At 35.0% G+C, this 18,853-nt stretch overlaps 1 protein-coding gene across 3 annotated transcripts; it reads left to right on the top strand.

Annotated features, from left to right (window-relative positions):
* Positions 1-1,676: 1,676 nt before the first annotated feature.
* Positions 1,677-18,159, top strand: LOC120628851 (NFX1-type zinc finger-containing protein 1-like). 3 transcript variants are annotated; one of them, XM_039897490.1, is made up of 14 exons: positions 1,677-2,451; positions 2,699-2,921; positions 3,350-3,395; positions 3,833-4,067; positions 5,147-5,311; positions 5,395-6,297; positions 7,263-7,418; positions 7,805-7,952; positions 8,407-8,490; positions 10,179-10,453; positions 11,235-11,381; positions 12,692-12,866; positions 14,492-14,634; positions 18,088-18,159. In XM_039897490.1, exons 1-14 carry the CDS (start codon positions 1,783-1,785, stop codon positions 18,154-18,156), a joined length of 3,438 nt encoding a protein of 1,145 aa, XP_039753424.1. In that variant the 5' UTR covers positions 1,677-1,782; the 3' UTR covers positions 18,157-18,159. The 3 variants fall into 3 exon arrangements, 2 of the variants coding, with proteins under 2 accessions (XP_039753424.1, XP_039753425.1); XR_005658976.1 differs by lacking the exon at positions 12,692-12,866 and having other exon boundaries at positions 18,088-18,156; XM_039897491.1 differs by lacking the exon at positions 14,492-14,634 and having other exon boundaries at positions 18,088-18,139.
* Positions 18,160-18,853: the final 694 nt, after the last annotated feature.

Below are 18,853 nucleotides of genomic sequence, written 5' to 3'. Positions count from 1 at the left end.
TATGTCAGAATATCTTTAAAATGAAATTTTGTATATAAATATAAATAGTCGATGCCCGCGATCAAGCGGTGATAGCCTAATAGTTAGAGCATACGAAAAAAGAGAATTAGAGTGTTGATGGGCTTTTATTGTTCAACAAGGGCGGTAATGTAATGTTTTATGTTACGCGCGCCGGAATAAATTCCATGCGAAGAGGGATTTTAGAGTATGTAACTTCCGAGAGTAGCGAGAGCGTTGCATGTAGAATCCTGAGTGTAGTGAGGGGCGCCATCATACGTTGGAGCGAGTTAGCAGTATTAAAAGAACAGATTTTATTCAGTTGCGAGATTTTTATAACCAAAGCGCCCTAAGGGTGTAATGAATTTCAGTACAATATTAATACCCCGCCAAGCCTGTAGATTGTATTGAGGTAGTAAACCTCTCTATACCAGGCTATGTAACAATGTCGAAAGTGTGGTGTGAAAAAGATTTTTCTGTGTAACATTATGTAACATTACATGAACTATTTATAAATAATTGCAAATTTATTAGTCTGGGCTACTTGGAGGCATACCGCGCCGTTCCGCTCTCATCTCTCATCATCATCTCTGAATGAATGTAAATGATGTTTAAAAAGCGCAACCTGATAAGTTTCTTGCCGGCTATTTTCGGTAGAATCTGCCTTCCGAACCGATGGTAGAGTCACTACAAACACACTGACTTGACATTTCAAAAGTGCTAATAAACAAGGCCTACTTTTAAATTAATTAATTTTGAATTTTTCTCACCTAGCCTACTGCCTGGAAAACTGATACGACCTCAATCTAACTATTGAATATGCAAGGAGCGTGCCTCTTTATACCGCAGGAAACGGTAGAACGGAAATTATGAGCGGACGAAGTCATGGATAACTGCTTTTCTAATAAAGATTGTGGCCATAAATAAAATTACATGTGACAGCACTACTTGGCTGGCAGGGTGATTACGTATCTCACCACAGGCTTGCGACAGGCGTAAATCTTGCGATCACTGCCGTCAAACGTCACTTTTTCCATACAATAATAAAAGTTACTTTTGACACAGTGATTGCAAGATTTACGCCTGTCGCAAGCCTGTCGCGAGATACGTAACACCCCTGCGGAGCTTTATTGGCATCGTGTAATAAAATCGAATGTTTTAAACTTTTTCCTCTAAAAATACTTGGTGTACCTACATTAAAGTTATAGTACCCTCTGTGATGCCAATAAACTTATAACTTTATTATTAGACGTTTCACGTCTAATAATAAAATCATAATCCCTTTCTTCCAAATAAATTGTACCTAGGTAGGTACCTAAATAAAAAAACTCAACGTTTATGTGCAACATTAAACTTAGTTATTATTATAAGTCATTGTCACACTCACAATAACACACTTATTAATAGACTGTATTTATCATATTCGTTTTTATCATTTCGATTATTATAGTCGTTATCTACAACTAAATTTATTATTGATAATATTTAATTGTTCTTAGCGACCTGTGCTAGAACTTAGCGTCAATAATAAAATGTACAAATATTGACCTAACGTTCTTGACAAAAATGCTTTTCGTAGATTAATCATCTGGGTATCCATATATTCTTCTGTGGATTTTTATAGTCTGTGTGTGACATTGAGCTGTTTGAACTTGACGTTGACATATGACGTGAAAGACGCAGGTCCTTAACGTTCTCAGCTGTTTTCATTTTTCATTGTTTTGTTATTAATTGGTCTCCAATTTATTTCTACTAAAAATTAAGGATTTTTTATCGAAATCAATCATGAGTGAAACTACCAAATCTATTCGCATAGACTGGTTTGATGGTACTTTAATCGAAGAATCCCGACCAAGCACTTCTCAGTTTGATGAAGAAGATAAAGAACAACAACCTTCACGCAAATTACAAGAATCTGAGAAGAAGCCAATAGGCTTCAAGAGGTTGCTGGACCTTTCGTTATTGAATCCCCCAATTTTGAATTTGGAACTATCGAACAGACCTGGATTTTGGTTACTACTTAATACAGAACTCAAAGGTGATTTTATCATTCTCCTTGTAAAAATAATGGGATATTTATACAAGTCAATAGATTCAAATGAAAAATCGAAAATAGGTTTTTTATTGAGAACTAAGTTTGAAAAATCTGACTTCCTAATAAAACTTAAGAATTATTTATGTGGACTACCCAAGGTTAAAATTGTTGAAAAAAGAATGAATATGCAACTATGGGATGATGTGGAATCAAATTATTTCAATGTTCTGAATTTCTGTGAGTCAATTTTTTGCTATGGAGGTCATACTAAGGAGTTTTTAAGGAATTTGTATGATATTGTGGAGATGGCAGAAATCAGTGCAATTGGTGTTCAAGAAGAGCACATGGAAGCCATAAGTGAAATATTTTATGAAAAAATGCACAAGCTAAGATCAGAGATATTAAAAAGTATTAATAATGTAAGTATTATAATAGAAACCAATACATGGCAACCAAATACAAATCTATACTTAAATTTAAAAAAAAAAGCAAAAACTTAAAATTTTACCTGGTCTTTAGAGTATTATTTCTAAATTAAATAACTTTCATTATATTTATTAATGTCTACCTAAAGTAAGTTATTTTTATTAACATACATATTATTTCAGATAATTTTCTTAAAATAATATTCAATCTGTAATTGATTGTTTTTTTTTTCGCTTGCAGAATTTTGAAGAAGAAACTTTCACTGAGAATTCTTTTAGCAAAGATCCTAATAGCTTCAGAAATCTGAACATATTTCCAAATAAAGATGATCTTCTCGGACGGAATAATGTTACAATTGTACCTAGTATTGTTAATGGAGCATATACTAGTGTTGAGCATTATTTAGACTTGCAATTTAAATTGCTGAGAGAGGACTACTTTGGGCCATTGCGTGAAGGAATATGTTGGTAAAAATTGTGTCAATGCCTTTTATAATGCCTTCTTCTTGTGTTCCTGGGCTGTTTCTGCACTTGGTTGGTCTGAAACCGTCCGTTGTATGTGTGGGATGCCTTCTTACAAGTAGTTTTATTAGATCTAAATTCTACTTTAGATACAGCTAATAAGTTTCTAATAATATTATACTTTTCATTTTGAAACAAAAGTGAGACTTTTAGACAAAACTGAATTTGGGGAGATGAATTCAAAAGTTTTTGAGCAAACTAATGAGTTGATAGATTTATTAGGATATAAATGGGATTGTGCTTCTTTTGTGATTCACTTAATATGTCTGTGTGTGTAACACAACATAATTTTTTATGCGGTGTTGCTAATTATAGCAAAAATATTAATATATTAACTATAGGTTTCATTATTCTTTTATTACATTTGTAGGTAAATACTTAGAAACCCCCTCGAAAAGGCGGCATGAGAATATAAGGTAAGGTCACAATACCATTTTAATTATAACTATACTTTACTACAATATCACCTAAATGTGATACCAGTTACATGGATTAAAGTAGATTGTTGAACATGGTGGAAATGCAATGTCTTTACATTATGGGCGCCAAGATAAATCCCAAGAGTAACAAGGAATTCTAGACCTCTAGAATCCCGAGTGTATTTTGAGTGTGGGTTGAGGGGCGCCCAAGATGAATACACAGACCCTGCGTTAAATATTATACTTTTAAAAGCAATAAGTACCTCCGACGTAAAGCCACGTTTAGTAATAAAGTCGTTTTAATATGTATAATGTTGTACTTAACTTTAAAATAATAGGTCTTTTATTGGATTTTCGTGCGAGTGGTGAATAAACTTCGTTTACTAGCACATATTTAATCTATCAATGCTGCAATAAAGTTCTCCGTCTTTCAGAGTATACACTAAGGTCCGTGTTATCCGGACGTATGTCAGCAATAACAAAGTTGGACACCTAGTTGACATAGCATGGGCCGAACGTATCAGCGATAGCTCAGTAGATTGTAGAAAGTACGCCTACAACAAACGACTCATGTTCGGTTCCTTACTACTTTTTACAAGTGATAATTTTCAAAATATACTATGCGCGGCCGTTTTGGACTCGAATTTAGATTTGCTTAGGTCTGGTTATGTGAGTATACAAAATTTTGCACTTATTTTAAAGATTGTGATTTTTATAGGAATAATAGTTATCATTTATTGCAAAATACACATCTATAAGGTGTTACATATTGTGGACACCGTTTTGGTAGTTGTACAGCTACTACTACTAAAAGTCCTATTATAGTATAAAGTACTACGTAAACGATAAAAAAGCTTGGGTGTAAATTATTGCTCTAACCAGGTTGCTCTTCTAATAATTTAAAATGACATTGTGAGATGGTGATAACAAAAAAAAAAAAACACTCGGCTAAGTTTGTTGTGGGCTTCTTCTTAGACCAGGACGCGTTTGGAACCCTTGTAGCTTTAGTTTTAAGTTTACGAATGTGGTTATCGCCATCATATCACTACCGTGTGGTTCTTATGTACGCATCAAAAGTGCCACCTGTGGGCCTACTTGAATAAAGATATTTTTGACTTTGACTTTGCTTTTTGTGACAGAAGGTCCTGGGTGTCGGTACATGAGGGTACTCGTAGCGTTAGATTTAAGTTGGTGAACGGAGTTGGAGTTATCACCATCCCCTTGCAATTATGTAAACAAATATGTATGAACGCTTCATAAGTGCCTGTGATAGGCCTATATGAATAAAGAAAGTTTGAATTTGAGGCTTAACACACTTCAAGTGGACACATGCCCTGCTAAGTGTTGCTCTGGATTTATGCGATGGTTTAATTGCAATTATAACTATAAAAAAAAAATTGTGTATAAATATAACATCAGAAGTGTGATAAACAATCTCATCAGTAGAATTATAATTAATTAAACTATCTGCATGTACGTATCTTTCTCTCACTATTAAACCAAATATTTGACACACTTAAAACACTAAACTCGTTTAAATAAGGTTAGCGCACTTAATAGACTTATTTGTAGTACTAACAATTTCGTAGTTTGAACAAAACCAGCCGACAAAATCGCATTTTTTTAAACCAGAATTATAAAATCAGTTTTTTTATTCGAATTATAAATATTATAAGTAGTATTTAATAAAGTAATTTTTGTACCTAAGTGAAAAATATTATATTCAACTAAAATCTTTAACTTTTCAGATCGCTGTGACATTTCAAAACCCTGTATCAAGTAATGTGTTTTCCGAACCCTATTTAATGGTAGAGAGCGAAGTTTTCTTTGAACCTTATCACAGAGTATTAAAAGTATTACAAAATTCAAGATCTGATGATTTGCCCATGAAAAAATATATTGTTGATGTTCAGGTAAGAAAAATAAAAGTTCTTTTAAACTAAACTAATATTATTGATTCATATTTGTATGCTCATTGAGGCTTATTTTTTTTTAGAAAGAAACTCAGCCACCTACATATCTAACACAACAAACAATATACAGCATACAAAACGAGTTGAATAAAAATGATGAACTGAATTTCCCAGTTCTAGACGTAAACCAATGGCCTAATTCCCAATCTTTTGGGTTAGACCAATCCCAATTCGATGCCTATAATTTGGCCTTAACAAGAGAATTCGCTGTAATTCAAGGTCCGCCAGGAACTGGCAAAACGTATCTTGGTGTCAAAATCGCGTCCACTCTTTTAAGAAATGTGTCCTTGGAAGGCACACCGATGCTGATCATTTGCTACACGAATCACGCCCTTGACCAATTCCTTGAAGGCATTTTAAATGTTACCAATAGCATTGTGAGATTAGGCAGTCAAAGCAAAAGTAAAATCCTAGAACCCTATAATTTGAATGCGCTACGTATGAAAATGAAAACTAAATATTCTTACTTATATGCTAATAAACGTTCAGAACTGGAAAGGATTTTCAAACTAATGACAGATGTACAAACAGAGGTAGAAAAATGCGAGAAGGAGATTGTTAGCTACAAAACTATTAAAGATTACCTTAAAATTGGAAAAGATAATTGTGAGCTCAAAATTTTTGATGAGGATTGTATTTTGAGCTGGCTTTTTGGACATTTAGACGAGAAATCGAAGGACTTAGTGAAAGACTGCGACCAAAATAACGATTTAGATGATTGGGAGAAACAATGCGAAGAACTTAATGTGACAGATACAATAAAAACTTGTTTCTCAGAGCAATGGGCGCTAAAAGAAATAGATTCAATGCAAAGTAGTATAAAGTATTTGAACGATATAACGGACGATCATTTTGAAGGACAAAAAATGACTGACAAGTTCCAAAACCAAATTGACAGGATTAGAAAGAGGTTGGAGTGTTTTAAGGTGAGTCCTCTGTCACTAAATTATCTAGAAATCATACTTATGCTCGTATGTGTGTGGTGAAGGTGTAGTTATACCAGGAAACGTTTAAATCGGATGCCTAATGATTTGGGTGATGCGTAGGGAAAAATAACGTTTCACCAACACTTAGATGATCATCTACAGTTACGAAACTATTCAGCGGTGCGTAATGTCACTACAAATAGCCTAACTTTACCGTTTACGTTTCAAAAGTGCTTATATTAGGCCTAATTGAAATAAATGAATTTTGAATTTGAAAACACTTTTAATATGAGATGTTTATGAGATTTAGGCATCAGTGAGGCCACTATGTGAGCTCCTAGAACTTCGGCAGCCTCCTCAACGATAACTGAAAATAAATAAACTAAGCATTTAAGAATAATAAAACAGCAATAGAAAATAATAAATCCGAAACAGTAAATAATAAAACGGAGTCATAAAATAATGCGTAATGTTTAGAGAACTCAAAAAGTGACATTTCACAAAATATTTTAAACTAAGATTCTAGTGGTTAATCTACATTTCTTAAATATGGTTCAACGGGTACATAGCTATCTTAGTATCCATAACACAAGCTACGCTTACTTTGGGGCTAGATGGCGATGTGTGTATTGTCATAGTATATTTATTTATTTAATTGTTAAAATTAGAAACGCACATAACTCCCAAAAGTTTTGCGTGCGTCCCAGGGTTCAAACTCGGGCCCCGAAAGAGATGCCGAAGCCCTACCACTAGGCTATGACCAGTGGCGTGCATAGAGGGTATGCAGATAAAAAACTTAAGGATAGGCATTGTAAGAGTTATAAAAAGCCTATTTCTAAGTATTTATAACTCGTACTGGATATTTTCTTAATTTTATATCATCTGCATACCCTGTGCATACCCTCTATGCACGCCACTGGCTATGACCATTTACTATTTATTACATATTAATTACTTTTTTGTAGTATTACATGGCCAAATCTCATGTAACAAACAGAGAAAATGGGAAACCTCAAGCAAAAAATCCTTATAGCTTGACAACAACCGAAAGGTGGAATATATACTTTAACGCGATTGAAGCTATCAAATGCGATCTCATGACAAAAATGAATTCATTACTGGTGAGTGGAATATATCAAAGCGAGTAAGCAAGAGCAATATTTACTGACGGCCGATTGGCCGCAGTTTGCAGCGACCCTGCTTTCTGAGCCCAAGGCCGTGGGCTCGATTCCCACTACTGGAAAATGTTTGTGTGATGAGCATGAATTTTTTTCAGTGTCTGGGTTTTTATATGTATTAGAAGTATTTACGTATATAATTCATAAAAATATTCATCAGTCATCTTAGTACCCATAACACAAGCTACGCTTACTTTGGGGCTAGATGGCGATGTGTGTATTGTCGTAGTATATTTATTTATTTACTTACTAGAGGGAGCGTGATGGCATAAAATACCGTCATGCCATTTGCCGTGACGGCACACGGAAAATAAACTTTTGGTGCACAGGTGCAACACAATACATGCAATGAGGAACTGAACGAAGTGTCGACACTGATCGACAGTGAGGTTGTGAAGTCCGTGCGAGTGGTCGCGGTGACCACCACCCTCGCGGCGAGGCGGCACCAGCTCATGAGGAAACTGGAGTGTCCTATTGGTGAATATTATTTTTTTGGCTTATCTAACTATACTAAGAAAAAGCTTAAGAGTTTTGTAAATTTTCAAAAATCTTTTTTGCATTCTTGAGTTCATTTAATTATTATAGCTAAATAATATCACGCTACGATACTTACGAATCGAGAAAACGAAAGGAAAAAATCTTATTATATTTAGTTCATCATCTTAACCTATTAATATCCTACTACTTACTAGATTTCGTCTTCCAAAGGTTAGTCCGATTGTTACTTTCAGAGCTTAGTTCAAATAAACAAAAAAAAACTTCTGCTTTATTATGAGTAAATAGATTTTATTTTTTGTTTCATTATTTTATATCTCTGTTTCATTATTTACTGTTTCGGATTTATTATTTTGATTCTTAAATGCTTGGTTTTAGTTATTGTTGAGTTATTGTTGTTATTGTTGAGTTATATTGAGATATTGTTTATTTTCAGTTATTGTTGAGGAAGCTGCCGAAGTTCTAGAAGCTCACATAGTGGCTTCACTGACGCCCAAATGTCAACATCTCATATTAATCGGTAAGTGTTTCCAAATTCAAAATTCATTTATTTCAATTAGGCCTAATATAAGCACTTTTGAAACGTCAACGGTCAAGTCAGTCTGTTTGTAGTGAGTCTACCACCGGTTCGGAAGGCAGATTCTACCGAGATGAAGCCGGCGAGAAACTCAGCAGTTTAACAATCATTTTTCTATCTTGTGTGAGATGAAAGCGGAGCGGCTTGCTTCAGGAAACCTTGTCAATAAGAAATTCATCAATAGTATAGTAACCTCGATGTATTAAATGTGTTTTTATACACTCTTTAAACTTATGTAATGGTAAATCTAATATTACCTTCGGTATCATGTTATAGAAGCATATACTCAGCCCCACAAAGGTTTTGTGTACTTTCCTAAGACGATATGCTGATATCTGTAATTTATGACCATTTCTTTTGTATCCATAATCTTTATATACATATTTCTTGTGTGCGTGTGTATGTCACTGAACTCCTCCTAGACGGCTGGACCGATTTGAATGAATTTTTCGGTATGCGTTTGGGTGGCACCCTGGATTGTTTAGATTCACAAATCAGCCCGACAGATGGCGCTGGGGTCAGCTAGTTTGTATATATATTTCTTGTGTGCGTGTGTATGTCACTGAACTCCTCCTAAACGGCTGGACCGATTTGAATGAATTTTTTGGTATGCGTTTGGGTGGCACCCTGGATGGTTTAGATTTACAAATCAGCCCGACAGATGGCGCTGGGGTCCGCTAGTTTTGTATAAAGATTAATGTTTTGTTTATATATATATATATAGATATATATATAAAAGCATATACTCAGCCCCACAAAGGTTTTCTGTACGTTCCTAAGACGATATGCTGATATCACTAATTCATGTCCATTTCATTTATATCCATAATCTTTATATATATATTTCTTGTGTGCGTGTGTATGTCACTGAACTCCTCCTAAACGGCTGGACCGATTTAAATGATTTTTTTTGTATGCGTTTGGGTGGCACCCTGGGTGGTTTAGATTCACAAATTAGCCCGACAGATGGCAATGGGGTCCGCTAGTGTTTTATAAAGATTAATGGTTTGTTTATATATATATAAATATAGCGGACTATATATATATATATATAAACTGTAAGTATACCTATTTCTTTAAATTCACGAAGAGATTCGCGTGATCTAAGTTTGTATTTAGGTCTTTCTATTTTATGTTTTTGCATCCGAAAGATACTCACTGGATCTGATTACTAATCCTGCGATGTCCGTCCGTCCGTCCGTCCGTTCGTCTGTCAACGGGTTTTATCTTATGAACCTTAATAGGTGCAGGGTTCATATTTTTACAATTTTGAACTCTGCCTTTTTCTCTATACAACGAGTAAATGTAAACCGAAATAATACTTCAGAGACTTTAGAGGTATATACTGTATGTGAGACTTATCTGTGTAACCGAACGCTAATAGTTTTTTTACTAAACTATACACTGCCATAGTTTTTTACTAAACTATACACTGCCATAGCTGTTACTGAAAGAGATCAGATGCAACCCTAAGATCACATGCCAAAATTAAAATCATGTGACTCCTGTCCCTTTATTAGGTACGCGTTGCGTAGCGTAGGTACTATGCGCGTGACGGTCTTTTATCTTCAATGATGCGGGAAACATTTTACAATAATATTGTTCATTGGACAGTTTTTTTTTTCTTTCAGGCGACCACAAACAACTAAGGCCTTCAGCCGCGCATTACGAGTTAGCTAAAAACTACAACCTAGACATATCCCTCTTCGAGAGAATGATAAGGAACGGCATTCACGCTAGAACGCTGACCATACAGCGGCGCATGCGCACAAACTTCGTGGAGCTTCTGGTTCCGGTGATATACGACAGATTGGATAGTCACCCGAGCGTATTGTCCTATCCTCGAATTAGGGGAATGAGGGACACCCTATTCTTTTATACGCATGATGTAATGGAAGATTCTGAGGTAAGGTCTAATTAAAAACTTAACTCAGTACATCTAAAGTAAGATTTTTTAATTCCTTGGAATTCTGTTTCTCGATGATAACAGAAATAAAAAAGTTCCCACAAAAAAAAATTACACATTTAAATAAAATAAAATATAATTTATTTATTTACTCTAATATTAACGATTTTTATTCCTTTTTTGCACGCCAAATTCTCCTTCAAACCTTCATTTGATTGACTTCTTAAACGTTACTTCTTCGTTACGTTAGCAATCGACTATCGTCTTACAGCTAATATTTCATGTGTTTATCCTTTTTAAAAAAAAACATGATAAAAAAAACTATTTCATTGTCATTAATAAATATTTGGCTTTTGCTTATGACATATAATTATTAATTATTTTTTTCGTGTCACAAATTAAAAAGGCGTATAAAAATGTTTGTTATAACTGAAATGTCATAAAATGACAAATGTCAGAATTCCACAGAGAAAATCTGACTTTAGTTTACTAACTACTAGGCAGTTAGGAGAAGGCATCAAATAGACGCGTCACGTAAGTTGAAGAAGCGATGGTTCGAGACTAACCGCTACGGCGCTACCCTACATGCACTATTGATAATATTACTACAGTCTATATAGATTATATAGAGAATAATTTACATAAATATATATAACATACAGATAAACACCCAGACACTGAGAAACATTCATGTTAATCACACAAACATTTTCCAGTTAAAAAGAATGAGGAATACAGACACCATAATTATTCTTTAGACAATAATAATAAATGCTTTCAGGGTTTAGAAGACAGTTGGAGTCATAAGAACACTCTAGAAGCCAAGTGGTGTGTTACGCTCGCCAATTATTTACGTAAAATGGAATATGGCTCGAAGGAAATAACCATTCTGACCACTTATAATGGACAAGCGACACTTATTAAAGAGGTATGTATGACTTTTGACTTATCAAAGTTATGTGCGTTTTAAGTGATCAAAATATCACTTGCTTCAACGGTGAAGGAAAACATCGTGAGGAAATCTGCATGCCTGAGAGTTCTCCATAATGTGTTCGAAGTATACTCTTCGACTGAGTATACGCTTTTATAATATGATTCCTAAGGTAATTTTGGACCTACCAATGCATAAGTTTAAAGAATGTGTTAAAACACATTTATTACAGCGAAGTTATTATACAATTGATGAATTTCTTAATGACAAGGTTGCTTGGAAGCATCCGGCTCCGCTTTCATCTCTCACAATGTAAATTGTTAATGTTGGAAAAGAGCAACTGCTGAGTTTCTTGCCGGCTTCTTCTCGGTAGAATCTGCCTTCCGAACCGGTGGTAGAGTCACTACACACAGACAGACTTGACGTTTCAAAAGTGCTTATATTAGGCCTACTTGAAATAAATGAATTTTGAAGGCGTGTGGAGTCCACCAATCCGCACTTGGCCAGCGTGGTGGACTGCGGCCTTAACCCCTTCTCATTGTGGGAGGAGAAACGTGCCCCGTATTGGCCCGATAATGGGTTGATATGATGTATGACTTTTTACATGTAATTAAAATAGAATTCATAAATTTAAACAGCCTACAATTGTGCTTTTAAAAAAGCTGATTTAGATATATTTCACAATTCCGCTCTGAGTTTTTAGTGCAAAATTAAAAAACTGTATGTTACGTAATCCACTTTTATTTTTATTATAGTTTTTAGTATCTTTTGGTTTTTATTTTTTTTATTTATCTCTTAAGTTTTATGTTCTCACTTAAGAACGTCTGTTCGATGCCCACTAGTATGCATCGAAACCGGTCCGCGGGTCGCGGGCTCCGCGGGGGGTGACCCGCGAGCTCGACTTACGTGGCCCACGCGATCATTCACGCATTGGCGGTCTCAGTGCATTTACTAAACTTTGTAACAAAATAAATCCTAGTAAACCAGCAATAAGTTTAATTTGAATGCATAAACATTAATACAGTCCAAATTATATATACACACAACAACGTCAATATTCCATGATGAATGCAGAGTTAGCCTGTAAGTGGGGTATACAATGTATAATTAATAATACTAGCATTATGTTTATAATAAATTTAAGGCATTGTATATAACGTTGGCTTCCTATTAAATAAATAATTAAATTTATAAAATGCATATAAAAACCAGCGACTCTAGCAATCGTGGCCCGAGCGCTTTTTCCACTTTGTTACGAATCTCATACCGTCAGTGCCGAAATTAATTTAAAAAAAAAACTTTTACAGATAAGCAAAAACTACCCTTTGCTACAAGATGTAAAAATCACGGTAGTAGACAACTATCAGGGCGAAGAGAGTAGGATAGTGATATTGTCTTTGGTCAGGAGCAACAGAGACGGCAAGATCGGCTTCCTCACTGCCCCCAATAGAATTTGCGTAGCGTTTTCTCGGGCTAAAGAAGGTAAGAGTAAAGTCTGCTTACAAAATACAGGGTTTATGATTAATAAAAATAACTTGCGCTGGTGTAATTATTAATGGTATAATATTTTTTTGTTTTTTTAATATATTATTTTTTTTAAATATAATTGGAAGATATATTTTTTATCTCCTGCCTATCTGCCATGTAAGTGGGTTTTATGCAATAATAATATCACTTGCTTCAACGGTGAAAGAATGCATTTGAAGAAATACAAAAACGTGTTTTTTTTTTTTATGTCTTGGTGGATATGCTTTATACCTCTCCCATATAACCTCTGTCCTTTTGGGCAGGACAGAGATTACGTGGAACTCATATAACCAAACTAAAAACCATTGGGGAACGCCTAAGGAACCCGTTGTATACTTCACGGACGAATGAACGAATACACTTTTATTGTACACCACATAAACATATCGTAAAATTATAAGTAAAAATTTAACAAAAAGTATACAATTTGGCCATATCGCTACATAGCGATCTCTTCCAGGCAACTAAAGGCGTTAAAAACAGCTCAAGAAGAGAGGTAGGTGGTGCATTTAAATAAACATGCATATCTACCTATATACAAATATAATATATACATATAATAAACTTACAATAAAATATATAGATAGTGATAATAATTAATATATACCAGATACCTATATAATAATCTGTGTAGGCGTACTACGGCCTTAACCCCTTCCCATACGTGGCGTGTAGCGTATGTACTATGCGCGTGTCGGTCTTTTATCTTCAATAGTGTTGATACAAGTAAACATGTTGAATTAGTTTGTATTTAAAAAAACAATTATGAATAAAGAAATATTTGACTTTGACTTTGAAATATGCTTCTTTTGATTTTATATTTTCCCAGGGTGATGAAATATACTTCTGCAGTACGCCGTATGCTGTAATTCGGTTACACGTTATATATATAACAATAAAAAATAAAAGAAACAATGAGATACATAAAACTAGTTTAGGTCTGCAAAGGCGGTCTCATCGCTAAAGCGAGCTTTCCCATGCAATCTTTGGAGAAAGTAATTCTTATAAGGAAAGGGCAGGGTGTAGCAATAAAACTGTAGCCCCATAAATAAAAAAAAAATACAAAATATACTACCTATATGGTTATCTTAATATATATAAATCTCCTGTCACGATGTTTGTCCGCGATGGACTCCTAAACTACTGAACCGATTTTAAATTAAATTGGCACACCGTGAGCAGTCTGGTCCAACTTAAGAGATAGGATAGCTTAGATCTTTAAGTAAAGTCACAATTTTATTTTATTGCAAATTATTTGTCTATAATTAATTGACAGTCACATGTTATATATACTACTATACTCATTTAAGGCTTAGCGGTACTGAATACTTTAAAAACAAAATCAAACGCAGACGAAGTCGCGGGCAACAGCTAGTAAATTATAAATATGTATATGTATAACATTGTTTAAACATATAACAATGATAAACTACGTCAAATATTTTGACACACGTAAAAAATGGTTTTTCAAACGACTTTTAAAAAGAGGTAAGGATTTTGCCCAACGTTAGTCGCAATATGTCGTATGTAACTTACCGAAAAGGGTTACTATAATATATCGTTATGTCATATCGTTCAAGGATTCTACATGTTCGGAAATATGGACGTCTTCCGATCGGCCAGTTCGATATGGAGGTTCATACACGACAAGCTGGCAGCGCAAAATGCAATAGGCAGAGAAGTTGTGTTGCAGTGCCCTAAACATATAGGCAATAAGTTGAATGTGAGTATTTTTCGTACTTACCTACTTATAGAATTCGGCGGAATATTAAGCCGGGTCCAGTCGAATGTAACGTGTAATGTAATCCACCGTGATTGCAAATTCTACGTGTGGAGGGCATTACGAATATTTCATGTGACGCTCGCGCCGGCACTCGGGCTGATATAGGCTATCAGTTTATTTGCGCGAACACAAAGGCGATAGGATTGCTCGTTTGGACGACTTTCGTGACGGTTGTGTGCCAAAAGTACGTTTATGATGTGGAGTGGCGAAACAAGTTAATACTGTTAAAGGGATTCGTTTAACAGTATTAACTTGTTTCAAGAAAAACCTATTTTTTGGGATCCAATCCGAATTACTTGAAAAAAAACTGAAATACAATTATTGGTATAAATTGAAATAGCAGCGGCACCAGCTATAAAGACCTTTCTATTTGGCAGGTTCGTACCAATTGATGGGAAAAAGCTTTTATATGATATACTAGCTGTTGCCCGCGACTTCGTCTGTGTTTAATTTTGTTTTGTTGATGTGGCATTTAATTTACCTAGTTGTAGTTCTAAAACAAATTAAATGAGGGGTTTACTGCTGTCCGCTGAGGAGTTCTGTCCTCTATCTCTAACCACAGTTTGGGCAAAAATTAAACACGTATTATACTATAGTACAAAAATAATTATTTAAATCGGATCGGATCGGATCTTTGTCGGAGCTATGGTGTACAATCGCCAAACACTCATCCCCTCTCCCAAAGGAACCGAGCTTATTGTCGAGATAAAAAGTATCCTATATTACTTTTAACACTTCATGTGATGCTGTTGGAAAAGCTCATTTACCAACAGCTGAACCTTTTCATTAATCGAAATTGTTTGCATAATCCATTCCAATCCGGTTTTCGTCCTGGGCATAGTACGGCTACTGCTCTTATTAAAGTTACCGATGATATACGTTGGGGTATGGACAATAAACTGCTCACAGTTCTGGTACTGCTGGACTTCAGTAATGCTTTTAATACGGTAGATTTCGACATTCTGTTGAGTCAGTTGCGTTCTCTTAACATATCTCCATCAGTGATTGACTGGTTTCATAGTTATCTTCATGGTCGTCGGCAGCGTATTCACACTGAGGAATCTCATTCCTCATGGTGTGATATTACTGTTGGCGTACCTCAAGGCGGCGTGCTATATCCATTACTCTTTTCTATTTTCATCAACTCCATTACTCGGAATATATCTTCTCTCTACCATATGTATGCTGACGATGTCCAAATTTACACCCAGTCAACCTTTGATAATCTTCCAATCGCAATAGCTAGCATTAACAAAGACTTGCGCGTTATTTCAAATTGGAGTAAAGCGCATGGCCTTAACGTTAATCCAAAAAAAACTCAAGCTATTGTTATTGGCAGTCGAAGGCAGATTTCAAGGATTGACTGGTTTTCCCTCCCCTCCATTGAGTTTGATAGTGTCACAGTCCCATACTGTGAAAATGTAAAGAACTTGGGCATTTATCTTGACCGAACCTTAAGTTTGACGTACCATATTAATAAGATCAGCAGAAAGACATTTGCAGCTCTAGGCTCTTTGCGTCGTCTTCGGTATTTACTTCCTATACCTACCAAAATTATGCTCGCACAGACTCTACTCCTTCCCATTCTTGACTACGCTGACGCAAGCTATGTTAACTTAGCTGAAGATCAGTTAAATAAACTTGAGAGACTCCAGAATTCTAGCATTCGTTTCATATTTGGGTTGCGCAAATATGATCATATTTCTCAATTTCGGTCTCGTCTCAAGTGGTTACCTATCAGACTTCGCCGGAATTTGCACATTGTTTCTATTCTGTACTGTGTTTTGTTTCATCCTTCTACTCCTCTTTACCTGAAAGAGATGTTTAAATTTGTAGGAGTCCCAGACGAACTTCGTTCTACGAGGAAGTTAGTCTTGAAGGTGCCTGGTCACAAATCCTCCTTCTTCAACGGATCATTTACGGTTCAGGCTATTAAATTATGGAACGCCTTGCCGTTAGATATCCGTGAGGCACAATCGATTGGGACCTTCAAGAAACTAGTGAAGGATCATTATTTGTCTCTTTCAGCCGAACAGCGCTGAAGCGAATCATTTTAAGTGTGTAATTTGAATTATTTATGTATTTCATACTAATTGGGGATGTTATATGTAATATATTTATGTTATATATTTTATTTGTATTTATATATAATATATTTATATATATATTATAGTTATATATATATATATATATATATTTTTTTTATTTATATTTATATATTTGTATAATTTTTAAATCTTATTTATTGCACCACCTACCTCTTTTCTACGTTTTTTCCTTTTACGCCATTGGTTGCCTGGAAGAAATCGCTATGTAGCGAAAAGGCCACCGAATTGTACTCTCTTGATTGTATTTATATCTTTGTAACTACTTTTTGTTTCGTTGGTGTACAATAAAAGTGTATTCATTCATTCATTCATTCATTCACTTCTAAGAATATGTATTAAAAGTTTCATGAGGATCGGTTAAGTAGTTTTTGCGTGAAAGCGTAACAAACAAACTTACATTGACATTTATAATATTAGTAGGGATAACAGCTGTATATATATTCGCGTACACAATTCGCTTTGAGTTAGTGTGTCGTACACACTGCTGACGCAAAGTTACAAGTAATCTTACATTACACGCTACACTCGTCTGGACCCGGCTTTAAATTTCAACAGGCATGATGACACACAAAGAATCGCTAAAACATGTCAAACCTAAAAAAAAATTCGACTATAGCTAACTTCAGGTTGCCGGTATTCTGATCTACCGTCACAAGTAGTAGTTGAACTTTTTGTGAATGTGTACACAAAATGATGACATTTTGTATGTAATCAACGCAACAAAAGTGCCATCTATGTGCCTATTTGAATAAAGAAATATTTGACTTTGACTGACTTTGTGTCAGAGCTTGTTCGGAGAAGTACTGTTGTGCTTATTTCTGCCGCTAAACATCATGGTTGCCGTTGTAATAACACGGCGGCACGTTGCAGGACGTGTTTCTTGCATTCCCCGCTTAAAGTCGCCCTGTATATGGCAACTTTAACTTAACTTTAACTGACTTTAACTTAACGGACCGAGCAGATGGTCCACTCAAGTGGACCATCTGCTATGACTATGACTTTAAAGATACTTCAGTTATACGCAAGCTGTATATTAATTTTCAGTAACTATTTTATTAATTTTAAATGCAGTTAAAAAAATTTGGAACCGACAGGATTCGAACCTTGCGACTCTCTGCAATCGCGGCCTGAGCTCTTATAGCGACTTTCTCATTCCGAAAAGTTTTAAATGCATTTCAAATTTATAAAATCAATAATTCCTCCAATTGTAGGTAAAACTAATAAAAATTGTAAAATTCCAGTTAGTATATTAATATTTGTCTGTATCGTTAATTTTCTTTTTCAGATTAAACATTTTGAAGAATTGGACAAAAGTTTAGAAGGATGCTGTTTGAGAAATTGCAATAAAACTTAGAACTATGTTCGTTTTGTAAAAATATTATGTATTTAAATCTAAAGAATATAATTGTTAATATATCTTAATAAATATATCTGTAAAAAAATTAAATTCTAAATCCGAAACGTTGTCCCTTACTATTGGCCTCATAAGAAGACTCAGATTCACTCAGCGGGCGATGTACAGAGCAATGCTAGGAGTATCTCTACGTGATCAAATCAGAAATGAGGAGATCCGTAGAAGGAACTAGAGTTACCGACATTACCAACGAGTCGCGAAGCTGAAGTGGAAAATACTTTATCCTTAACTCCGTACCTCGAATACCAAGTTCATCACAGTCGGTTATAACTAATCACTGGAGAATGATCGTATCGCAGATTGTCCTGACATAACCATCGCTGTTGCCCACGTTCTCTTTTCTAGTTTATTCCCGTTTGTACATAAATAAATATACTACGACAATACACACATCGCCATCTAGCCCCAAAGTAAGCATAGCTTGTGTTATGGTTACTAAGATAGCCGATGTATATCTTTATGAATATAATACACGTAAATATTTATAATATACTGATAAACACCCAGACACTAAAAATCACTCATGTTCATCACACAAACATTTTCCAGTTGTTAGAATCGAACCCACGGCCTTGGACTTAGAAAGCAGGGTCGCTGCCCACTGCGCTAGTCGGCCGTACATATCTCGTGGGAACCG

The sequence above is a fragment of the Pararge aegeria genome, chromosome 13 (genome assembly GCF_905163445.1).
Source record: "Pararge aegeria chromosome 13, ilParAegt1.1, whole genome shotgun sequence".
NCBI classification, from domain to species: Eukaryota; Metazoa; Arthropoda; class Insecta; order Lepidoptera; family Nymphalidae; genus Pararge; species Pararge aegeria.
The sequence above is the reverse complement of the archived record's forward strand: the minus strand, read 5'-3'. Positions and strand labels throughout refer to the sequence as shown.